Source organism: Gastrolobium bilobum, unplaced genomic scaffold, assembly GCF_033153095.1.
Source record: "Gastrolobium bilobum isolate Gb01-03AN ecotype WA unplaced genomic scaffold, APGP_CSIRO_Gbil_v1 utg21381, whole genome shotgun sequence".
NCBI lineage: Eukaryota > Viridiplantae > Streptophyta > Magnoliopsida > Fabales > Fabaceae > Gastrolobium > Gastrolobium bilobum.
The window spans coordinates 14,166-40,569 of NW_026900146.1; the positions used below are offsets into that span (position 1 = coordinate 14,166).

General features: G+C 33.8%; 2 protein-coding genes across 2 annotated transcripts; both read right to left on the reverse strand.

Annotated features, from left to right (window-relative positions):
- Positions 1–4,322: 4,322 nt before the first annotated feature.
- Positions 4,323–4,970, reverse strand: LOC133295512 (uncharacterized). Its single transcript, XM_061494352.1, has 2 exons — positions 4,770–4,970; positions 4,323–4,688 (listed from the first exon to the last, which is right to left on the reverse strand). Exons 1-2 carry the CDS (start codon positions 4,968–4,970, stop codon positions 4,323–4,325), a joined length of 567 nt encoding a protein of 188 aa, XP_061350336.1.
- A 2,913-nt stretch (positions 4,971–7,883) lies between these two features.
- On the reverse strand, positions 7,884–21,413 carry LOC133295513 (PH, RCC1 and FYVE domains-containing protein 1). Its single transcript, XM_061494354.1, has 16 exons — positions 21,357–21,413; positions 20,271–20,357; positions 19,523–19,612; positions 19,338–19,424; positions 19,057–19,251; positions 16,062–18,005; positions 15,921–15,980; positions 15,571–15,717; positions 14,678–15,036; positions 13,965–14,073; positions 13,842–13,876; positions 8,909–9,008; positions 8,715–8,822; positions 8,550–8,642; positions 8,083–8,122; positions 7,884–7,993 (listed from the first exon to the last, which is right to left on the reverse strand). The coding sequence occupies exons 1-16, from the start codon at positions 21,411–21,413 to the stop codon at positions 7,884–7,886; spliced, it is 3,621 nt and encodes a 1,206-aa protein (XP_061350338.1).
- Between the last annotated feature and the right edge of the window lie 4,991 nt (positions 21,414–26,404).

The window sequence follows — 26,404 nt, forward strand, 5'->3', positions numbered from 1 at the left end:
CCCCGGAATTGATATCATGGGGGCGAAAAACATCAACAATCTGGAGTCTTGTTAAGGAAGCAAATATGAAACAATTAAAAACCTGTGGAAGTCAAATGACATGCCTTTCTTTTATTAAAAGCAAAAAAACAGCTATAATAAGTAAATAATAGTTGCTCTGATTGAAATGTTATAATAAGTAAGTCCAAGAGCTATTGAAATGCTTTCTGGACATAAGCTATCTCAAACTAATTTTTCTGCTAATAGGATCCTACAAGTGACCATTCATCCATTAATGTCTATCATATAAATGCCTGCAAGCTGTTATGGTAGAATGTCGCGAAAAATCGGCAAGTGTACCGATCGTTCCAAGTAATAAAAGGGTAAGTAGAGTATCGTCTCCACGAGGATTGAGGCACCAAAATTATTTTAACTATTCCTCTCTTGTTGGATTAATAAAATTGGTTTGAGAATTATTGTAGTTGTAAAAATTGAGAACAATTCAAAGACTTGTTAATAATTCAAAGATGATTGTAAAACCTTGAGAATAAAAGATTAAATTGAGAAAATATTTAAAAGATTATTGCAGTAAAAGATGCCAACACTTTTTTGATCCCCGCCTTGCAATATTAATTAATGTTTACATTTAATTACCCATTGAAGAAACAATTCACTATCTATCAATTGATTAGTTAAGCCATAATTCCTTAGTGATCTTAACTTTATTAACCCTATTAGAATCCTAATCTCTTAGAAATTCTTTTTCAAGTTAATCCTTAAAACCAGTGAATTTTTCACGTTTGCAATTCATGTAGCCTATCCCTAGTGCGTACATGAACTGTTATTTTACCCTCTGTCAGGAACTAGAATTTCAATATTCCTATTGAAAATCCTAACCCTCGCAATCCCAAAAGAGTGATCAATTCTAGAAGAATTATATAAGATAAAGAACAGAATAAAATAAATGCAATTGGAATAATTAAATATAAAATTAACCAAACTACAAGGGGTTCACATCAAAGGTTGTGACCCTTACCACAATAATAAAAGACTAGCCAGACATGTTCATGTCTGACAATTCAATGTGTAGAAAAGAATTCATAAAAGAAACTAATAAACAATAAATTTGGAAAAGAAGCTTGCTCCGCGTTCTGCCTTCGTCAATTTCTCTCCGTGCCAAAAAAATTTCCATTAGGTTTCTGACTCCTTTTTATAGCCAATGGCTAAATCAGGTCACAATCTTCCCAAAAGATTTGATTTTTATATTTGTTTTCGTCCAAATCACAATTCAAGAAACAATCAGCACGAAGCCGCGCGATTAGCGCCAGATCCACGCTAATCGCGCAGTGAACCAGTGGGTAGCTTCTTTCTGGTGCGGTCAGCGTGAACACCGCGCCATTAGCACGAATTACAGTGGTTTCTGACCCTTCTTCCTGTCTTGTGGCGCAATCCGCGCCATCTTCATGCTAATCGCGGGAAGTAGTGGTTCGAAACCCAGCTTTCTTTCATGCTTTTCTCCTGTAAAAACATACAAACAAAGTGAAAGTGTGCCTGAAGGAAACTTATCAAGGATTCATTAAAAATGCTACTTTTTATCACTGAATTACTGTCAAATCCTTGTTCTTTTTGCCCTGAAATACCTATATACTGAAGGCACATCAAACAATTCCCAGATTTAGATATTGTTGTCCCCAGCAATAAATAAAATCAAACACTAAGCAGCAACGAAAACTCTATAAGAAGAATTCATGTCCTCAATGACATTTTTCTACATGGAAGAAATTCAAAGTTTATAATGTTTTGCATGAATGAATTCTAGTTGAAATTTTCGAAAATCACTTTTTGCATAGGGAATTAGAATCTAGCTTAATCACTACTTACCAAGATAATCACTGCACTTTCCACTCTTGTGTATAAGGTTCACTCTCAGTCCATCGGTGCAATAAGACTACCATAGGATTGATCCCATTCTCGGGTTCCTAAAGATAAGGAACTCATAAACGTGCACAATTAGATTCAAAGGTCTTTGCAAGTTGTAACTTGGCTTAAGCTAGGGTATGAATATTTGGGGAAGTGGCTAATCTTTGACTGTATATGAGATTGAAACACAACAACATTTTAGTTGTTCATACTCAGACACAATTTCACTTAGTTCTTTCCTTTCTATTCATACTTTTCTTTTTCTTCTTGACCTTTTATTCATTGTTGTTGCTTTGCAACTTTCCTTTTTGTTTCTTTTCTCTTTGGTCCCAGCTTTTGCTTTCACTATCACTTTATTTCTGTAAAATTGATCCTTGAATTTCTATAATCAGTGTTTCAATCTCATCAAAGGTGTGTTGATAGGAAAATAAGCTAAGAGTCTCATGGTTAAATTCAACAAGAAACAACAGGCTAAGGCTCAAAGGGGCTAGCAATGGAATTTTTTTTCGGTTCAGCTATTTGGCCAATGAGTTAACAAGAAAGAATTGCCTTTATGATTTCAGATCATGCATGTGTTATTGAGAAAAAGATCAAGTTCTAGAGTGTTATTACAGTGAGGTCTCTAAAAAAAAAATTACTGTATAGGCTCAAACCTCACGGTTGTGCAATCAAACTAGAATCTAAATCCCACTTAAAATCACATATCAACTGTAATTCTCAACACAAGATTCAATCATTTAAGCAATAATAACTCTTAAGACTTCAACACAGAATTCAATCGTGACTTCTCACACAGTGTCTTATATGCTCTTTAAAGTTTGATCTTCTTATTGCATGAGTAGCTAATGCAAATTCAGAGGATTTCTTCTATCACACAAAACAAAAATTAACAACAGCAATTGAGACAAAAGGGTTCAGATATCTCCCCTGATGATTCAGAACTTTTTCTGTTAGAGGTCTTTTCAGTCTGGTTCCTCTGAGCCACATGTGGGGTGCCCAATTCCCAGATTTAGAAAATTGTTGTCCCCAGCAATAAAACTAAACTAGTCGAAGAATGAGAATTTCTGCGCAGGTAACACACTCACACGGGTTAAAGCATCAATTAATCATAACTGAGAAGATAACTAAACATCATAATATCTCAATTATCTCAACACAAAATAGAAATGTAAAAACATCATCAAAATAACAAATAACGAAAGATAAATGGTAAGCAGGGGATTAGCCATCCAGCCACGACTCATCCATGTCATCCCCTCCTGCAGCCTAGGGTGTATCAGTAGGCTCTGCTGCTAGCTCAGTGGGGACTGGTAGTGTGGATATGATGAAGGGAAGTTATGGAGAAGTGGGGCGGAGGTTAGGGGAGGAAGGAGTTAGAGTGGGTAATGGGTTTGGAAATGGGCCGTTAGGGTTTTGTAAATTTCGAATTTTAAAAACCCTCCAAAATCGCCGGCGCTACTAGCGTCATCCTCACGCTAATCGCGCGGTATTACAAAATCCTCCAAAATCGCCGGCGCTACTAGCGCCAATACCACGCTGATAGCGTGGTGAGACAGGAACGAGAGAAAATTCTCACGCGGATAGCGTGATTGTCACGCGGTGAACGTGGAAATGAACTGTTTGCACTACTAGCGCCACGTTCACGCTATTAGCGTGAACTGGCAGTAAGCTCAAGGAAATACTGATTTACCTGGTGCGATTAGCGTGAGTTCATAATTCCCTCTTAAATGGATTTGCACCCAAGATGTATGTGACATCATCTTAGTGCTGTGAGTATGGACTTGTGTTGCCATTTATCTTATGACCCTAAAAATAAAATAAATGACTCAAAACTCATGGGTTGCCTCCCAAGAAGCGCTTGTTTAACTTCTCGAGCCTGACGTACCCCTTGCGATTATGGTGGTTGGAAGCACGCTATCATTGATGACCCAATCTTCTTGGTCCAGTATTGTTTCCTTCCATGATCATATGCATGTGGATGAGGATGAGGGTTCTCAGCTATAAACTTAGTCCTCACACGCTTTTCCTTACTCCTGGACTTTTTCCATCTTAACCTTTGGCTTGCTTTCTTCATGCTGCTGATGGACTTCCTTCTTTGTGGGGTTTAGTCTTCTCTGAGGTTGTCTCACAGGTTTAACATTTTCTTCCATCAGAATCTTGTGAGTACAAAAGGAAGGATTGATGCCCTTCAAATCAAATATAGACCACCCAATAGTTGTCTTGTGCTCCTTGAGCACTTTCAACAACTTCTCTTCTTCATCCATAGAAAACTCTTTATTGATGATAACATGGTACTGCTCTTCATCTCCCAAAAGGGCATATTTAAGAGTTTCATGTAACTCTTTCGATTCTATTTTTGGTGCTACTGTAACTAGATCATTTTCTTTCTTTTCTAGCACCTCAAAAACAACTTCTAGCCCTTCTTATGGAGTAGCTTCATCTTGAGCCTTCAATTCTTCTTCAAGCTCTTGATAATCATTTTTCTCTTCCATAACCACCTCTTCCAATACATCAAGTCTGAAGCAGTCATTCTGGTCAGATGAGTTCTCCATAGCATCAAACACATTGATAGTGGTTGTCCCATCATTCATCCTTAACTCGAGCTTTCCTTGTTCTAAATCAATCATAGCTCGAGCTGTGGCCAAGAACGGTCTACCCAATAGAAGAGGTATTTCACTCTCCTCCTCCATGTCCAACACAATGTAATCAGCAGGGAAGATGAACTTGTCAACTTTAACAAGGACATCCTCTATGACTCCATGAGGTTTCCTCAAGGAACGGTCAGCAAGCTATAGAGAGACCATGGTTGGCTTCAACTCAGAAATTCCCAATGACTTGCATATTGACAATGGCATCAAAGTGATGCTTGCTCCAAGATCGCAAAGTGTCTGGCCAACATTAGTGTTGCCTATCGCAATTGGAATGTTGAAACTCCTAGGATCTCGAAGCTTTGGTGAGAACTTTTTCTGTATAATAGCATTGCACTCTTCAGTAAGTGCTACTGTCTCACATTCCTGTAACCTATGCTTTCTAGACAACAAATCTTTCAAGAATTTAGCATAGTTAAGCATATTAGCTAAAGCTTCGAAAAAAGGAATATTAATATGCAACTTTTTAAACATATCTAAAAACCTGGCATACTGTTGCTTCTATGCCTGTTGCTTGAGCTTCATAGGATAAGGGGGTTTCTCAAAACGAATAATCCATCAGTTTCTTTGGAGCTTCAACAGGTTTATCCTTTGCCTCTTCTTTTTCTTGCTTTGCAGACTCTTCTTTCTTACTTGCAGGCTTTTCCACTTCTTTTTCGTGCTCCGGCTCAATAACTGATTCATCAACTTTATTTTTCGGAGCTACCTTTGGCTTGTCTTGAGGAGTAATCACAATTCCACTCCTAGTTACAATGGATTTGCAATCTGCCTTAGGATTCACGATGGTATCACTAGGAAATTGCCCTTGAGCTCTTTCAGCTAACTGTCTACAACTGACCTATCCGACTCTTCAAGTTCCGGATGGAAGCATCTTGGTTCTTGTGGTAGGCTCTTGTCTCATTTATAAAGGCATAAGTAGTTTGCATGTGATCATTAGTAGTCTTGGCAAGCCGTAACATTGCTTTCTCCAATTCTTATGGCTCTTCATGTGGCAGAGGAGGAGGTTGCAGGTAATTGTTGGATTTATAATCCAAGCCTCTCCCTTGATTTCTCCTCTGAAAGTTGCTCCCTTGGCCACCATTCTGATTCCTCTGGTAACTTTGGGTATTCTGTGGTGGCCTTGGATCATACCAAACTCTGTTCACCTGGAACGGTTCAGCTCCCATAAGTGTATGACACTCATTAGTATCATGCAGCTCCTTGCAGTACTCACAGTTAAATACATTAACTTTAGATGTTGAGATCTGCATTTTATTCAGCTTGGCGTTCTTACTGGCAAGCTGTTGAGAAATAACCTTGTGCTCAGTTAGTGACGCATCATTGTTCCCCAGTTGTAAGATTCCCTTCTTGGGTTGAACTGGCTGAACTTCCATTGAAGCATTCTCGGTTCTCGCCATGTAATCAATCAGTTCCAGAGTTTCAGTTGTTGTCTTCCTTCCTATGGTTCCACCGGCTGCACCGTTGACAACCATCCTGGAGTCGGGTGTCATCCCATTGTAGAAGACTCTGACCTTCTTGTCATCTGGGAAGTCATATTGAGGGCACTTTCTGATTAACTCCTGGAATCTAGTCCAGGATGCACACAGAGTCTCTCCCGGCTGTTGAATAAAGTTGGTGATTTCATTCACCGACTTATTGTACTTTTCCCTAGAAAAGTACTCAGCAAAGAACTTGGCTGCTAACTCGTCCCATGTTCGGATACTGTTAGGAGCTTGTCGATCTAACCATCTGAGGGTTTTCCCGGTCAAAGAAAAAGGAAGCAACCGGAGTCTGATTGCATCATCAGACACTCCTTGATGCTTAGTTGTGTCACAAATTCTCAGAAATCTGTCCATAAAGTCATGAGGATCTTCGTAGTTCTCTCCACCAAAAGGAGTCTTCTCCACCAAGGTAATCAGCGACAGATGGATGTCATAGTAGTAGGCATCTATCTGTGGCCTGACTATGCTAGAGTTCGGCCTCGTGAACATAGGAGCAAGAATTGACTCCATCAATTCTTCTGCGGGAGGTGGATCAGGGGCTGCCATCACTGGTTCTATGTTTGGCTTAGAACTCGAAGACTCTTCCTGCTTTCTTTGCTTGGCTAGCTTTCGGTTCTTCTTTGTAATTTTCTCGATTTCTGGATCAAACTATAAAGTGCCTCGATTTACTTTACCTCGCATAAACTCAAGCAAAAAGATTAGTAACAAAACAAAATCTAATCAAGAAAATCAAAAGTTATAAATAAAATTGTGTATTCAATCCCCGGCAATGGTGCCAAAAACTTGTTGCGAAAAATCGGCAAGTGTACCGATCTTTCCAAGCAATAAAAGGGTAAGTAGAGTATCGTCTCCACAAGGATTGAGGCACCGAAATTATTTTAACTACTCCTCTCTTGTTGGATTAATAAAATTGGTTTTAGAATGATTGTAGTTGTAAAAATTGAGAACAATTCAAAGACTTGTGAATAATTCAAAGATGATTGTAAAACCTTGAGAATAAAAGATTAAATTGAGAAAATATTTAAAAGATTATTGCAGTAAAAGATGCCAACACATTTTTGATCCCCGCCTTGCAATATTAATTAATGTTTACATTTAATTACCCATTGATCAAATAATTCACAATCTATCAATTGATTAGTTAAGCCTTAATTCCTTAGTGATCTTAACTTTATAACCTTATTAGAATCCTAATCCCTTAGAAATTCCTTTTCAAGTTAATCCTTAAAATCGGTGAATTTTCCACGTTTGCAATTCATGTAGCCTATCCTTGGTGCGTACATGAACTGTTATTTTATCCTCTTTGAGGAACTAGAATTTCAATATTCCTATTGAAAACCCTAACCCTCGCAATCCCAAAAGAGTGATCCATTCTAGAAGAATTATATAAGATGAAGAACGGGATAAAATAAATGCAGTTGGAATAATTAAATATAAAATTAACCAAACTACAAGTGTTCACATCTAGGGTTGTGACCCTTACCACAATAATAAAAGACTAGCCAGACATGTTCATGTCTGATAATTCAATGTGTAGAAAAGAATTCATAAAAGAAACTAATAACCAGAAAATTTGGAGAAGAAGCTTGCTCCGCGTTTTGCCTTCGTCAATTTCTCTTCGTGCCAAAAAAAATTTCATTAGGTTTCTGACTCCTTTTTATATCCAATGGCTAAATCAGGTCACAATCTTCCCAAAAGATTTGATTTTTATTTCTGTTTTCGTCCAAATCACAATTCAGGAAACAATCAGCACGAAGCCGCGCGATTAGCGCCAGATCCACGCTAATCGTGCGGTGAACCAGTGGATAGCTCTTTTCTGGCGCGGTTAGCGTGAACACCGCGCCATTAGCGCGAATTACAGTGGTTTCTGACCCTTCTTCCTGTCTTGTGGCGCGATCCCCGCCATCTTCATGCTAATCGCGGGAAATAGTGGTTCGAAACCCAGCTTTCTTTCATGCTTTTCTCCTGTAAAAACATACAAACAGAGTGAAAGTGTGCCAGAAGGAAACTTATCAAGGATTCATTAAAAATGCTACTTTTTATCACTGAATTACTGTCAAATCCTTGTTCTTTTTTCCCTGAAATACCTATATGCTGAAGGCACATCATAGAACATTGACGAGTCAGTAAACTAAAAATGCGATTTAGTTTGAAATAAATAAGTCATACATCGTATTAGGAGACAAATAACAACATACAACAAAATCAAATTATATAATTCCAATAATCTTGTCACAACATTCACACAAATATATGTCTGCAATCTACTATAGTAGAACAGTAATGAATGAGGAAACATTAATTACTATTTAGTTTGAAATAAAGGCATACACTAAAGAGACAGAGAAAGCATGCAACCAAATTAAATAATTCCAAAATCTTAACAAAGGATTAGTGCAAAACTCATTTTCATTATACGAAAACTGGCCTAGAGAAACTAGGAAGGTATTCAAGAATGTAGCAGAGACACTATGGTTCATAAACAATTTTAAGCAGTTCTCAAAGATTGAGTTTATAATACCTTTCCAAGATAAAGACATAAGGCAACTCTTTCCAACACTCCACCAGAAAGATTCACAACTTCTTGGTCCATTAATCGTTCAATAAGAAGTATCTTCATCACTTCAGATATGAATTAGGAATGAGTATATCCATCGCGTATTTTTTTATGTAGCAAATGTCTAACAGTCGATTGGAACTTGGGGCTAATCGTATGAGGCTTGTATGAAACATTAAACTCAGACATCTCCACATTAGATCTACCTTCTATGGTGTTAGGTTTCAATAAGTCATCCTGAATAGTATGGAGTAAGGTGAATAGATACATGGAAGAGAAGAAATAATCAGTTCCATAAAGAAATAAATATGACTGAAGAATACCAGCATTCGAATAATTGTTGTCTTTCCAGCCCTATTCCAACCTAGCATCACAATAATTTGAGAATCAATAAATTCTTCTTCACCATCCAAGCGCACTGCCCTTCTTCCAATTGCATAAAAAAAAATTCTTCAAATTTTGGTGGTTGGAGGCAGGGGCACTCTAGCCCCCAAGATCCGCAATAAGCCACACATTCCTTTCAAGTTTTGTCCCTTTCATGATGAACAAACCCATAGGGCAATATCTCGAAAAAAGTATTAATGGCCCAATTAATGATACATTATTCACATATAATATAGTCCGTAGCTTCAGTTCTACCTTATATTGAAAATGAAATTAGGAGAACTCAAATAAGCAGATTCTTCGGAAAACTATACATCAATTTAGTGGACTTCGCAAGGAAATAAGAGTTTGATAATATTTTTTCCATCGTAATTTTGATATAAACATGCGCACAAAAAAAGCTATATTATATACTACGATTTTACTTCTTACTTATCTAATTCCAAAATTGATCGTCATGTTAACTATGTCTCTATTTTCAACATTCAAGAGATGCATCATCATATATATATATATATATATATATATATATATATATATATATATATATACACCTAAAACTTTTTCGCAAACTATAATCCAAGTGAATAATTTAACATGACTCAAATAACGCATAGTTAGAAACTCAATCTAAGACATGACGGGAAATGTTATACCACAAAGTATAATGTTTTGTATAGTTGCACATCAAGCAGTTAAAAATATATTTTATTCATTGGTGGATCTTAGAGAAAAAAAATTAGGGTGACAAACCAATAATACACTTTATATTTATTTGTGAACTTTTCATTTATATTACATTTTAAGTAATTAACTAGCATAAATTGTTTCATGTTTGCTCTCAATCATCATATTTTAAAAATTCAAACATAAAATTTTCAGTAAGAGAAAAATTCAACAACTTAATAACAAAATTTTGTCACAAAAAAAATAAAAATCACTAACTATATTACTAGTAAAAAGTAACAACTATATATGTGTGTGTGAATAAAAATTGTACCTATAACAATTTCAGTAATACAAAAATGTTGATTATACTAGTTGTAACGCCCCATTCTAGAACTGGTTTGTTTACATCACATGTGATATTAAGCGCAATTACAATCACAGCAATTGATTAAAACACGAATAAATTTTTCTCTTTTAAAAACATGTTATTTTCTGATTAAAACACTTTTCGTATTTATAAGCAATTCAAACTGTAATTATAACTCATGCAAATTGCAGAAATAACTAATCTCGCTTAAACATTGCCTAAACAAGACGAAAAGAGCTCCATTTATTTTTTGGACATCTAGGGATAATTCTCACCTGATATCTCAACCTAATAAACAGTTCAATAAATATTGACATCATGTTAGTCTATCCAATAGGCGTACAAGCCCTTCCATTATAATTATATCAAAATACATAAATGTCCACAGACTACATAAATGGAAACTTAACTAATACAAAACATACGATCAAAGTCATTTACATGTATCAACAACATGCAAGATATCCAATAACTATGATCATAGGTTAAGTCCTTCCTCTATGCATTGACAGTACATATGCTCAAATAAGACTACATAAACATATGATGCTACAGTGATCCAAAATAACATGCTATATGCTAGTCCCTAATATACAAAACATAAACAACAATGATAGTCATGTCAATCTATTGTGGCCTCCTGCCAATAGACGCTCCAACACCCTCAATGTCTGTCCCTGAAAAGGGGTCCCCACAACACGAGGTGAGATAAACATCTCAGTAAACCAAGGGTCCTTGGAGGATTCCTCCACCCCCAAAGTTCACTTTAAGTGTAATAGCAATAATAGTAAATAATACAAAGGATCTCCATGCAGTGTGTAAAGCATCTCCATAAGACATCCTTCTGGCACTCTTGTCATCCTAACGATTCTCATATGCAAATAGTCTTACTGGCCAGCTAAACTACCAAGTATGAATTATGCATCGTCATGCAACATACAAAACATAGGAAAACACAATCATATGTCACACCCAGTGCATACACATATATATATATATATATATATATATATATATATATATATATCAATGCATTAAACTACTCTATTGCAATTAATACACCAATAATAATACTACCCCATCAGGGTTTGGTGGAACAATAAAGGGATAAATCCCAAGGTCCGAAGGCTTACCTGTAATGCTCCAACCAATTCTCTCTTTCACAACCAAAGGAAGTCAACGCTAATTCTTTACTTTATATCCAAAAGCAACAACAAAACAGTTTGCTATGAACAATACCTATTCACAAGGCAAGTTTGCCATCAATCAATTCAAACACATGAATATATCAATATTCATCACAACATAGGCAATTCTAACCAATCACAAGGTCATTAAGCTTACCTACATTTGAATTATTCAAGTATCCAAGCAAAGATCCATTGGCTCCTCCAATGTTTGATCTTTCAATGTAGGTCCACTTACTTCAATCCTCTCAACATAATGGACACTATCAATTTCCGATTCCAACATTCCAACATTCATTACTTGGAATGCAAGAAAACTCCACGCTCTAAGCAACTTTGGCTTTTACTTCACTTGATTTCATGGAGAAATGAGGAAGTTACAATTTGAAGCTTTTTGGCCATGGTGGTTTGGGTGAGGCAGAGACAACACGAGGGAGATGAGAGAAAATGAGTTTAAATGAATTGTAACATCTAACGTTGTAAAGACTTATCTACCTCGTTCACTTAACTCTCTTCTAAACTGGTCATATTGGCTTAGAATAATTTTGCAGTAATATTCTCCAACTTATTTTTAAATTTCGAGTAACTTTGTCGTCACACACTTTTACCCCAAAACTCTCATTAATTGTACTTTTTCTCCAAAAGTGGCTTTTATCCATTTACTTAAGTCTTTTACTTAATTAAACTCAATGAGACATGATTAAATATTTAATCACATGCAATTTCATAAATATACAAGTTAGGGTTATTATACTAATATCTACTACAATGAGGAAAAATCACTCTCACGCACACATATTTCAATATTATTTTATTTTATAATCCAAGAAAATTTATATAGAAAATTTATATTTTATTGGTCAGGTTATATTTATAGAATGGTTTTGTTACACTTGGGTTTAAAAATATCGTTATAGACAAGATTATGAATCATTGACATTTTGAAATAAAAAATAAGAGAAAGAAAATAAGTGAGATTTGGATGATAATGATGCTGATTATAAGAAATTTCTGTATAAAAGTTATATTATGTATTCACATATATATAATAGCACTTTTAGATGCATAATTTTGGCACAGAAAGGAGTCAATCATTAACGAATTATGAGATTTGATAATTGAAAAGAAATGCCGGCCGGTGCTTACTCTTCCACGTTAAGAAAGCAATATACATTTGAAGTCTGCACCTGTACACGTATTATGATTCTGAAGTATGAAGTTTGGTTTCCTTTTATTTATAGATTAAGGTAGTTGTATCATGTATGCTTCTCCTTATATCAATTTCATCTTTTAAAAATTTATGGCATTAAATTTGCGTTTTAAAATTTTAAATAAATATTAAAATAGTATAAATTAATTTTTTGAAGTGATATTAATTAATACAGCTTTCTGCCGTAAAGATCATTTTAGTGTAATTTTAAAGAGTTCGCTTTTTCTGCCGTTACTGCAGATAAGTTATCTGCAGTAAGTCTAACACGACATCGTTTTAGGACCAAAATCATGGTGTTTTTGTAATTTTAATTTATTTCAGGGTTATTATAGTCTTTATAATTATAATTATTTAATTTTTAATTTCAAAACGACGTCGTTTTGGAAGTAAATGCAGATATATCTGCAGTAACTACAGATATATTATTCTGAATTTTAAATCTTTAGAAGATTAATTTAATATCATAAACCTTTAAGAGATGAAATTAATTTCAAATGATATGAAAATGATAGTTTAGTCTTATTTATATATTTATTAATTAAATATTATATTTACTTCTATATCGTTGCCGAAATGTGATTCATTATACATTATTTTTCAGCCTGAAATCTGAAGGTCGGAAAGAAAACACATGGACTAAAAGATGCGAGTATAAAATAATGAAAAAGAAATAATTGTATAATTTGATTTGTACGGTTTAGAAGAATTAAGAAATACTAAAGCTCTAACCCAATTCAACCTTCTGGAGAAAAGTTTGGTGGGCAACTAACTGTTTGTTTAATGGTTGTCTAATAAACTTGGAGAAATAATCACTTAGCATCCATTGCCCAAGATTTTGAACAAAATAAATACAAGGTTTCTCTCTTAAAATTTTCTTTTTTTCATAAAAATAAATGTTAAAAAGACAAAATTAAAATATATTCTATTATTTTTAACTGTAAAATATATACCCTTATAATATAAAGATTATTCATTCTGGTCTCTAACTTTTATTTTTAGAACATTTAAAAATTTTAAAATAAATAATGAAGAGAAAATCATAAATATTTCATATTCCTGTTAAAATTACTTTCAAACACAATTTAACTTCTACATACATATAGCTAATAGTTATAATTCTATTCAAGTGTTTTTCATTATTATTACTTGTTTATGCCCAATTACAACTTCCTTCAAAAGATTCATAATTTCTTACTATATAGTTATATTTCATTTCAAATGCTTTCTATCATTATTCATTTTTTAACTTGAGAAAAATAAAAAACATGATTTAACAAATAGGTAAGAGACAATTGAGAGAATAGAGAAAATTAACATGATTTAATACTGAAATAGAATAGAGAAAATTAAGAGACACTCTGTTATTGGTGACTGTACACAGGATGGAATGCCCCAATATACTCATCTAAGTAAAAAAGGATGCTTAGAAACAATAAGACTTCATCTTTCTTGAAGCAAGCTTCTCATCTAGAGCCTGATGCCAACATTACCACACACCAACCAAGAACTATAGTGAAAACTGCTATAGATAGATGAATGGCAAGAAAAAATTAGCCTTTCACCTGACTTTGGCTAGTGTTTATGTATCCTTCAATCTCATACTTATGGTAGACTGTGCCTTGATTCTCTTCCCACCATCTTTCAGCTTCCTTCTGTGAGAATCTCCTCCGGCTACAAACCACACATGCCATGAAGATTCAGACAACATATCATGCAAAGTTATCAAATGCGGATTGCGGCATGCCGCGGCCAACCCGAAAAACACTATAGCGCTATAGCGGGTTGCGGTTGCGGAAATAGCAGAATAAATATATGATAGAAATGATGACAAAAGGAAATATTTTTTTAAAGGCAGAGATAACAAAAGTAACGAAGAGTGATACAGATAGACTAAAAAATCCTTAAAATTTTTTTGTTAAATATTTAAATTTAGGACAAAATTGACATTTTGCCTTATGACAGCAATATGGCTGTGATTTGGCTGCAAATGTGATCACAATAGCCGCTATTGCGTTCCGGTGCAACGCGGCGCGGTTTCTTGCGGCGCAGCACCGCAACGCTCATACGGCGCAGCTTGCGACGCTATTGCGGTGCAATTAACTACTATGATATCATGTAAGAAAGTAGGGTGCATTATTATATCAAAATATCATGATAAAAAGGAGTAGAACAAAGCACAACATATTATATCAAAATACCTATGAAATGTTTATAAACTAGAGTAATTACACAGGATGAAGAGCAAAACAGTAACATTTAAAAGAATAGACATTACCTAAATCTCACTCGCTTAAGGCCCTTTTTACCACATGGCAAGGTTGTAAATGTGATGTAAACACCAGGCTCATACTGTTCTACACATTCGGCTTTCAAGCCTTCGTTGGTCTCTTGTTGAGATTCTGATCTAGTGGCATTAGAATTCTCCAATAATCTATCACTTTTGAGTAACATACTTCTCCCAAATTTGGATTTTAATGTGTCAGAGAATACTATAGGGGAATTGGAAAGACTGTCCATGTTGCCATCTCTTGGACTATTGATATCTGTATGTATGGGTGCCAAATTTGGCAGACTTTCATGTATCCCAACCTTTCCTTCTTGTCCAGCATTCTCTTTTCCAGATATTGTATGAAGCTGAAATGAGAAAAGCTATATCAATTACTGTATACAAGGAATGTAAGGCCAAATTATATAAAGACTCAATAATTAAAGTAACATATCATATATCCTGCAGAAATTTCATATTCTTATTTTAGTACTATTATGTTATGTATAGTCCATTATAGGGCAATGGGGGCATTATTAACTTCACTGTAGACCTACAAAACTGATAGTTCAAGTAGTGTAATTTTAGGAGACCTTTGACCAAACGGTGCTAGAAGTTTTAATGATGATTTAATTATCTGATATGTACCTTTCAGGAGAGCCTTTTTTACTATGAATTCTAATTTTAGAAGAGCTGGTTCTGAAACTAGAAACTCGTATGTGCTACAATTGATATAGTAACACCATAGCTTCAACCATCATTTCTTTGTTATCTCTTCTGATGCCTTAAGCTTATAACATACAAATTCAAAATCAACGAGGATGTTGAAAATTCTAGCATTCCAACTAAAATCCAAATTAAAATAGTAATAATAATAATAATAATAATAATACAGAACTTACCCTTAATGCCAAAGCTTTTATGACCTCTTTTGCTGCCTTGCACTTAGCAGCTTCCTCCCTTGCCACAAACCAACTCTCCTCAACTTTTTGTTGACATTCTTGTATTTTGTGGTTTTTGAGCTCACACTGCTCTTCAAGTCTCCTAGCCTATCCAAAGACATAAAACAACATATTTGCGGTCAAAATAAGGATACTGATTTTTGTGGTGAATTATGAATGAATTTTCATTCAAAAAACTCAGCAGTAAAAGTAACTCGTTTTCACAATTTTTACATATGCATGTCCATCATTACAACAGATACCTACTAAAACTAAAGCAATTTAAGGGTAACAGAAAGGGAAGTCAATACCTCAGCTCTCAGCCTCATAACTTCTTCTAAAAGCATCTTATCAGACTTTGTTGTATCTGTCTCTGCATTGGGGGAATTGTGTACTGTGGATTCTATATTCAGTGGTGAAACAGTAGCTAATTTATTTTTGGATGACGAAACATGCACAACTGAATTTTCTGTACAGTTGATTTTAAATAGGGCAGGACATGGAACTTGCCCCCATTGTGGAACTCCACCTAACATAGAAGAACTATCTTCTAAACCATGCTGGCTTTCTTGTTGGTTTTTCCAGTCCTTCCTTCCACTAGGCATGCTTTTCCTGTAACATGATTGACTGAGAGACAATAGAGGACCCTGTGTCACAGTTGTTTCACCCCTATCTTCAGTCAAATCAGAAATTTTTTTCTGATGCTTCACTATCTGCTGAGTATTGTAACTTTTGGACTTTGAACCCATCACTGAATGTGTACTTCCTTGCCGTTTATCAAAGCACTGATCACAAACCCGAAAGGCCTTACTCTTACTTGGGGCTAGAGATGCATTTATAACCTTTTTACTACTACAAGAACGGCAGAACAAAAGACCACAGTTATAACAATGATGCTTCTTCCTTGTGAACCCAAATGGCAACCTACAACCACTACAAGTTGATTGGTCACTAATAGAAATAGGTTTGTGTAAACATACTGCAGCTGTGAAGCTTGGTCCACAAGTTATAGTATCTACCTGTCTGTCCCTTAGAGTCTCAACAAAAGAAGGTGTGTATCTGTCTTCAGTATCACCTAGCCCCAGTTGTCCATTTTCACCTTTGCCCCATGTATACACACTCCTTGTAGAAGTCAAAACAGCAACATGATATGAACCACATGATATCGCTTTAACAAACTCTTGTTTAAGCTGTCCTTCAACCATAACTGCTGCTTTATCCCTAGCATGTGGATTTCCCAATTGTCCATATTTTGCACTTCCCATTGCAAAGACCTTACCCATAGTAGTAAGTGCTACAGTCAACATTCTTCCACAAGATACTTGAACAAAATCATAGTCAACAAGTTGTGAAACACATGTTGGTACAAGCTTGCTTCCATTATCAGCATGACCAAGCCTCCCTTCATCTCCATCACCCCATGTAAACAGCTTACCACTAGTAGTACTGTACCTATAACGGTCACACATGACATCGACAATAGCAGCTGTATGCCATGAACCACAAGCAACAGACCTCACCCTTAGACCTTTAAGAGATTCAACTTCTTTTGGTTTAGAAGAGCTCCGAACATCCCCATGACCAAGAACTCCAAATGTACCATCTCCATATGTAAATAACCGACCACAGCTAGAGACAATTGCAGTGTGCCATTCACCACAAGTAACACTTGAAATACTAATACCATCTAAAGGTCCAGAAAGTTTATGTGGTATCCATTGACTTCTAATTCTCCCTTCATCAACAAAATCTGCACAACAAACATCATTCCCCCATGTATATACTTCACCAGAATCTGACAAACCACATGTATGATACTCACCACAGGCAACTTGTTTTATTTGAATACCGTTAAGAGATTCAACTATTTTGGGGGAACTAATGTCCATATCAATTTTTTGCCCCAGTCTTCCCCACTTCCCTTGACCCCAACAAAACACTTCCCCTTGTTTTGTAACTAAGGCAGCATGTTTTCCTCCTAAAGCTATATTTTGTACATCTAACATCATAGTGGATTCTAGTAACTTTGGCACCAAGGAATAAACACCACGTTGGACAAACCTTTCATTCACAATCCCTACCAGACATCCAATCCCTCCACCCCATACCATTACATCCTTCAACACATTGTTATTTCCTACACGTGGGGAGGTTGGAGGCATCAGAGACCTACAGGATAAATCCTTCTTGTACTCCTTGTCAATGTGTGTTGATTCAATCTTGCTAACAATATCTGGATCAATATATGGAGAACTTGGGACTGAATTATCTATTATTCCATTAATGCTGGAGGGAAAAGATGCTGATGAACAAAAGTTATCAGATGTACATGACAAGCCGTCAGAAAAGCACCTTTCTGAAAGTGACAAAGAAGGACTTGCACATACGCTATGTACCTTCAAAATAATAACAAAAGGTAGAAGTTACATTTTATGTCAGAGACAAGTAATTATTTTGATTTTTTTTTCTTTTTTGAAGAGAAAGTAAGATCTACGTGATTTATATTAACAAGGAAAAGAAAAAATAATCCAAGCAAACTACTTCTAATCTAAGAGTTATATGATTGCATTTCAGTAGTATTCAATAATATTAACTTTGGCACATCCAGTGACTGAGCCATTGTGAATGTACACTTTCCCACTTTGATTCACAAGCACCATAGAAAATATTCAAAAGTCAAAATCTCCTGACACAAGAAATTCATAGGAATCTCTGAGCCCAAGAATGCTATTGCAGAAAGGACTTTCTTTGAGTAATCTGAATATAATTAAAAACTCTTCTCTCTTACATAATAATACTGAACCTACAGCATTCTTCGTTTATCTTGAGTGATAAGTTGTACTATTGTCTAATCTATTTACCCCAGAAAACAAAAATTTATATCATTTGAAGAGTAATGATGTCGAGTTTTCTTCTATCATCGAGGAGTGAAAATTTTGATCTTAAAATTAAGAATCTAAATATAAAAGAAAAGGATAAAGTCATTTTATTGCTTCTCCTTTTCCCTGATGTGCATGAACATGGAACCTACTGAAAACTATACTAGTCACCATGACCATGATTTCTTCAATAAAATAGATCAAGTCTCTCTTGAAGCTGAATATTCTGAAATATCAATATACATATTATTGGCTTTCATTATCAATTCTTTTACTTGTTGCTTTCATAATCATATTCATATTATTTGGCTTTTCCCACCCTTCAGAACAGAGAGAAATTGATAATAAAACAAGCTGATAAACCTAATTATAAAACAGAGGTGAAAGAAACATTGTCACTGTTTCAATAAATGAAAAACCTTAAAATTTATTGTATATTGAACAATAACCACAAAAAATATCATAGTTTTATTATCAACCTCATTATACATATAAGATAACTACAGAAGATTTCTCACTCATTATATATAGAAAAAGTAACAACACAGAAGATGTATCAATATGAAACCTGAGTAAACTGAGAGGTATCATCTAGAAGGCCAAGATTTTTCTTTCTCCGCAAAATTCCAGCTGGACTACTAACACAACTCTGCACCCCTTTGCAGCTTCTTAAACTACTCAAAGCTCTAGGATGCTGGCACCTAGAAATCACAGCTCTTAAGCCAACTAACCAAGTAGCAGCTTGTGCTTTGTCCTTGCATATCTATAGTAACAATAAATAAATAATTCAAGCTATAGATATAGGAAAACAAATGAAATTACATGTCACATGTAAATCACAAATATTACCAGATCAATAGAGCGTTCACCATTAGCATAGATTAGTGAAAATGAATGGCATTCTTTTTCAGGTTCATTTTGCTTCTGAGACCTTATCTGAAAATAGTAAGCCATTTATTAGACCAAAACATTATTTTTACTCTTTTTCATTTCTCTTTCAAACCATCAAGCGAGGCATGATGTTTGTTACATACATTTCCTTGCCCTTGAATAATTTTTGTAACTGCACTCAATCGCAAATGCTTTTCCTGCTGCCCTGAGTACCAAATCAAATTTCTCTCATCCTAGAATCAGGGGAAAAGAAGACATAGTTTAGTAACTGTATAATAATGTAATGAAGAAAATAAGACAAATGAAATGAAATTTCATACACAGGGATGTTTACCATTTCATGCAACAATATATTTTAGTGGACAATACAGTTAAAATTAAAATTAACACTTAAAAGCACAACAATAAAAAACTACAAGTCAAATTTTCAAAAATCGGTATTCAATAGACTTTAGTACTCCATTAAAGACAAACCCCTCAAAGGTGGGCACAGTTGGCTAAGGGTTTGGTCCATACCCCTCAAGGGTTCAAACCCCGTTGGCCGATGTGAGGACTTTGTTGGTAGGTGATATGTAATTCCTCCCAAAAATCCTCAAAGAAGTTAGGCGATTTTCCCTGACCCTAGTGGGATACCGGTGTCTAACCCCACTTAAACTTTCTTGTATTAAAAAAAAAAAAAAGACAAACCCACACCTTTTGAGGGAATAACAAATAATTTCCAAACAACATTGTTTGGAAATCCACAGATATGGTGCTTCTAAATTTAACTTTCATATAACAAAATTGAAGAACAAAATGTACTAAGAAATAAGTTCCATAAGCAGGTTCCATAGTCATAGGGAGAGGTCAGAAGAACTTCTCAAAATAATTTGCCATCTCATTGGTACCCACCGGAGAAAGTCTGAAAGGGCAGAGCTTTGGCTTTCCTCTACGACCAGACTTAAGTAAATATGCACCTTTCTTTATAGACACAATTGCCTGAACAGAAACACAAAACAATGTTTAAGATGTGGAGAAAGAACAACCTTTTCTCTTAAAAGGTAAACAAACAATAGAAAAGATTGCACAAAGGAAATACCAAACTAAATCAAAATATCAGTCACATTGCCAATTTCAGAACAAATACTAAAAGTCTAGCTTTCAAACTGATCCACATAATAACAACCATACCCAAATTTGTGTTTGTCTATCATCATTATAGGAATGTGTGCATATTTAAAAGAAAATAAGCAGAGAGTAACAAAAATTAAGAGCATAAACACATTAAAATGAGTCCAGGGATTCTTATGGTATAAGAAAATTACTTCAATCCAAAAGAAGATGCATTCCAGCCTAACTAGTATTCAGACTAAAAATTTGATTTTTAGACCCAAACACACAACTGATCCCTCATATGCTTGTCTGGTTTTTTGAGAACAAATAATTTCAACTAAAAAGAACTCACTCCTTTGTTTTGTTTTGTTTTCTTTGACAGAGAGAATGCAACAATTAAATATCACTAGCACTAGATGAATGAGGAAGAGGAGCTGTGTGTTAAAAAATCAAAAAATTGAAGGAGAACTGATATCAATAAACAGGTAATATACATCGTATATTCAACCCCTTTCATTGTCAAAAATGAATGAATAATTCACAAAGAAGGTACATAAAGCTCATAAGGGAAAAAAAAATCAAAATTTTGAATTAAAACCACTGATTACCTTTCAAATTTTAGACCCCCATTACAGTTTATGCATATTGCAGAAGAAAATATACTACAATCATAAGAAAGAATGAACTTCATTGGCAATGAAACCAACGATTTCATTTCAGAACAACACCAATTTGAAATTTTGGAAACATCAGAAGAAAAAAAGCTGAGAACATGACAACACTAGAAGACCATGATTTTGAAATCGTGTCAAAAGAAAGAGAAGGTGAAGAAGGAACATAATTGGTATAAAAAAATTCAAATACAAAATAGCAAAAACTGTGTACCTGTTCAACAGTTCTGTCAAATGGGACTTGTGTCAAGGACTCTTCTCCCATTGTCATGTTGTAGTTTCATGGAAGAGAGAAAATGGCAGACAAGTGAAACAGAAGGGTAGTCCTTGGTTATCCCAACAAGTGGAACCTTATCATTAACAGCAAAATGATTGATGAGAGGTAAGAATACAGAGAAAGATTCTCTCTCTATTTCTCTCTCTCTTTGAAGTGTCTGAACAGAAGAACACAAGAAACAGCTTGGACAGTGTGGAAGAGAGGACTTCTCTTCCCTTTTATGGGTTCACTTTGTTTGTTAAGTTATTGGTGAATCTGTTTCCTTCTTCCATTCACTTCGTAGGTTGTGCATTTTGCACAAAAGAGAGAGAGAAAGAAAGAGAAACATAAACTCATATGCACGTGTACACCAACATCACATGCTATTTGCTCTTTTTGCGACTTAAAAGAAAAGATTATTACCACATGCTCTTATTGTCCTTTCCCTCATTGCCATTTTCTTTTGCTGCTTACTTTTTCCACCTATTTATTATCAATATTAATACATAATTATGTAATAGCAGAAGAACGTGCCATTTAGGTTAATTTCCCAGTTGTCTTTCTCATAAATCTAGGGATCAAAGCGTAATTACAGGAGCTCATTTTTTGTGCCACAAATGGATAGTATTTTAAATTTTTTTAATGTCAATTAGTACTAATCATGTGCTGCCAAACTTAGTCAAATTCATTTTAGCCTTGATTTAATTTTTTACCATAAAAGAGAACAACTGCCAGATTAATGTTTCCAAACAAGAATTAAAAGGAGAAATTATTAACGGTTGACTAATTGACCAATCAGTGATTATTTAGATATTTTTGTAAAATATAGTTTTTTAAGTAAAATGTTGTTCAAATATTATATATCTATTAATTATATGTATGACAAGTACAAAAAAAATAGTGTAGAAGAAAATATTAATGAAATATTTTAGTTATGAACTGTAGACATGGTAGCATAGCATGATCCTGAAGGACAAATTTCTAAAGATAGAGGGAGAAGGTAGTTTGCCAGTAATAGGATGCAATGGAAAATGGTAGATAGCTGAGGAAGGGATCTGTATCAGTTATTTCCATTTGCTTCCAAAGTTAGGTTCACTAAAGTCATATTAACTCTGCCATTTTGTCTAACATGTAGGTCCCATGGACAGTTCATCTTGACCTTTTAGGGTTTTCTTTTTCTCTTTTGTTTATTTTCATATTTGAATCCTGTGCTATGTCCTTTCCAAATTTCCATCAAGATAACAGTATATCTTACTAGTGCTTCAGGCCAAAAAGGGGGTGCTGCTATTTTTTTTTATTATTATTCTCAATTCTTTCTATATCAACATATTCACCTTACAGATTCTCTTTTTTATTTTCTTACATGTTTCCTGGACATTGATCCTCTTTCTCAGTGAACTATTTCTCATTGTCATGTCCTTAAGCACGAGTGCATTTTTAGTGCATCGGTTGTGCATGAGAATTTTACTAAAAAAATTATATATGGATTAAAAAAAAATTCACTCTTCCTTATCCAACTAACACATTCTCTTTCCGACTTTGATTGGCTAACTCGGTGGGATGGAGTATCTTAAAAATTTCCCTTCAGCAAACATAGCATTTTTTTTAAATATATATATATATATATATATGTGTGGCAGAATTTTTTTATATCAGTGTAAGAATAATAAATTTCATACTCAATCTTAATATTTGATTTTCAATATTTGACAATAATAATTTATTAAAAATTAATAATTAATTAATAAAAATAATCCAATTAATTACAATCGTTTGATGAACGAAAATAAATGGTTAAGATTAAGTATAAGATTTATTACTCACACACACATATATATATAAGGCATGATCGTTTGACACCGGTGTCAAACTTTAAAATTTGATACTAAATTCTAATTGTTGATTTTCGTCAATTAACAGTTATCATTTATTGGAAATATTTATGGTAATCGTTAATTACGAAAATCAATGGTTAGGATTTGGTGTCAAATTTTAAAATTTGACACCGCTATCAAAGAATCTCTATATATATATTGGGAAAATAGTATATTATTTTAAAGGCTGTAAAGTTGTGTCATTTTAAGTGAGAGAAAAAAATAGATCATGGGAGAAAGAGAGTGGACAATAAAAAAATAACATGTGGACATCATTTCTTTACGAGAGTGAAATAATAAAACTTGTATCATTTAAAAAGGATAACTATTTATGTACCCAAAAAAAATTCCCATATATATTTTCTATTATATGCCTTTTTTTTCCTTTCTTATTTTTGGAGTCTCATTAGATGCCACTACATCTTACATATGGAATATATATGAATGATTCATTCACAGGGTCAACCTGTCCCTTTTTCAAACCAAAATGATAGATCACTGTGGTCAGTCAATGCCATAGTGTATTCTATTCATTGGTTACTAATCAATATTTAAAGGAAAATGTTGTATATAATATTATTGATTTATAAAGCAGCCAATTATTTTGTAACGGTTGCTTATTTACTTTTTGCCAACTAATAATTCACTTATCAGAAGAAGAAAAGAGTAATAATTCACTCTACACGATGTTGATGTGGGCAATACTAGCTAAATAATGTAAATATTGTTCACTAATTGCACACCAATTAAAAAAAAAACCAACTAATTTTCGCCATTAATGGTATTAAATTGAATGCTCTACTCAAATTTTTACCATTAGTGGTATATAAATTGAATCCTCTAACTCTTGCCATTAATGTATATAAATTGAATGTACCACAATTTTTTTAATTATTCTATGACCTTTTTTTTTTTTTGCCTAATCAATTTCTCCAAGTATTCCCATGATCTGGGCAGAAAAAAAGGCCGTAAAAATATGGGACTAATTTTAAATCAAGTGATGTAGTAATTATCTTGTTCCTACCCTAAAAGTTCTTGAGGATTCAAACCCTACTCTTTTGACATTTCATCCGTACTCATATTATTATATTAAAATATATTGCATAAGGATACAATAACATATATATCCATGTACAATGGTAGAGCAAGATAGGGGCTAGCGGGGCATTAATCTCCTTTAAATTTATATAAACCTTTAGAAGTGAATATTATTTCTAATTTTTTGATTATATATCTAATGCTCACTCCCTTCAAAATCTAGAGAAACCTATTAGGTGTAAGCACCATTTCTATTTGTTTTGTCATATTAATAGTTGTAATTTTAAAGAAAAAATTTACATTAAATTTTGACCCCATTCAAAAAAAATTTCTCTCCGCCATTATCCATATGTAGTATATTTGATGTTTATTTTGAATGATTATGATATTCACACCCTCTACAGGATATGTCCTAACTTTCTAATAATTTGTTCAGGGTTTTAAAATTAACTAATGAGTTTTAGTTTTTGTTCTTACTTTCAGGTAATTCAACCAATTGTAATCTTGCTTGAGTGAAAAAGAATAATAATTCTATTGTTTACATATAAAACAAAACATTAATTGTTGCTCCCCATAAGCAAGTAAAGGAAAAGAGTTACTTGTGGGTGCACGTTAGCTTGACCTTCTCCATGCATGTATCCTCTAAAATTCTCTGTTTTAGCCACCATATTAACTTAGTTGGGGTGCAGCCTATCAACCTATACTAACTCTCGAAGCAAATGCATATGGCCTTGTTAATACATAATACCATTCTTTTGCCAAAAGAAAGGTAGAATATAAATTGCTTGAATGGCTATGGTATCTTCTTGGTAGAGGGTAGGCAGCTGGAGGAAAGAGATTTTGGTGTTTTCTAAGCAATGAATTAACTAATAACGCCCATAGCAAATCATGCGTAGATCAATATTGTGACAGAGAATTTTTCTCTTCTACACATATATCGATTTTTGTGTTATTTTTTTATTTTCTTTTTCTTTTTCTATAGTGGGTGGATCCCACATATGACGATTTCTATTGCATGAGAGAGTTCTCTACTATTGCATGAGATTAACAAAGCCCTATAATATATGCATGTTTTCCTATGTTATTAATAATGGAAAAAAGATGTGTCATTTTAAATGACATACTTTATATCATTTTACTCTCACAAAAAGATAGAATCTACATCTTTAAAACTTTTTTTTCTTATTCTCTCTTTTATTATTTATCTTATTTTTTATTTAAAATGATACAATTTTATGTTCTTTAAAATTATACACATTTTTCTTATTATAATATATGGTTAACCGACATTTCTGCGCATGGTCATTTTCAACCCTCCTTTTCAAAGAAAACGGCGGAACTACTTTGATTTTAGTTTCAGCATTCTTGAAATTGATAAAATACTCACTTCTTTTCACTTGTAAAGATTGTTTAAATACAATTATATTTATTTTAACGTTTTGTTTGAAATTGTGAAAAATATACTTACGCCTTAAATATCAAGTGTGCTGTTAATCAATGTCTTAATAAGATAGTTCGAGAAGTATTTAAATATCCTTTATTATTATTAAATATTATATAATGAATAAATCATTCGAATTATAAATAAATATATTATATTTGTTATTAAATACTTCTACTTTTTTGTTTAGTATTTTTATTTTATTGTTTCTATTAGTGCATGAAAATACTCGTTATCAAATGTCATATATTAATAACACAAACTTTTGATATAATTGATCTTCTTCTTTTTTATGTAACTGAGGTACAGCATTTTACTGGTATAACAATAGCTTCATGTGGAATCAAACACAATAAGCATTGAGTCCTAGAGACGTGGCACTCTTACCAAAATCTGACATGTAATTGGCTGACTCCTTCTAGGGTTGAATAGAATTAAATTTATTTAAACAGCGAACTTTAAAGTTCACCTGAAATTGCGGTGGATTTTTATTATAAATTTAGGGGTAAAAATGGGCTGACACAACTAAGTTTTGGTTTTAATAAGTCAAGTATATATAAAAGGAAAAATATATTATAACAACTAACAAGTGTTACTATTAATGTTACTATCAATTAATATTATCGTTAGATTGGTTATATTGATCCAACGGT

Coding starts and splice junctions, on each gene's coding strand:
- LOC133295512 (XM_061494352.1), bottom strand. CDS start 4,970: ATGCTTAACTATGCTAAATTCTTGAAAGATTTGTTGTCTAGAAAGCAT. Junction 4,689..4,769: donor AGACACTTTGCGATCTTGGA/GCAAGCATCACT, acceptor GTCTCTCTATAG/CTTGCTGACCGTTCCTTGAG.
- LOC133295513 (XM_061494354.1), bottom strand. CDS start 21,413: ATGACAATGGGAGAAGAGTCCTTGACACAAGTCCCATTTGACAGAACT. Junction 19,252..19,337: donor GTGAACGCTCTATTGATCTG/GTAATATTTGTG, acceptor TTGTTACTATAG/ATATGCAAGGACAAAGCACA. Junction 8,643..8,714: donor GCCCCAAGTTCCAATCGACT/GTTAGACATTTG, acceptor GAAGTGATGAAG/ATACTTCTTATTGAACGATT.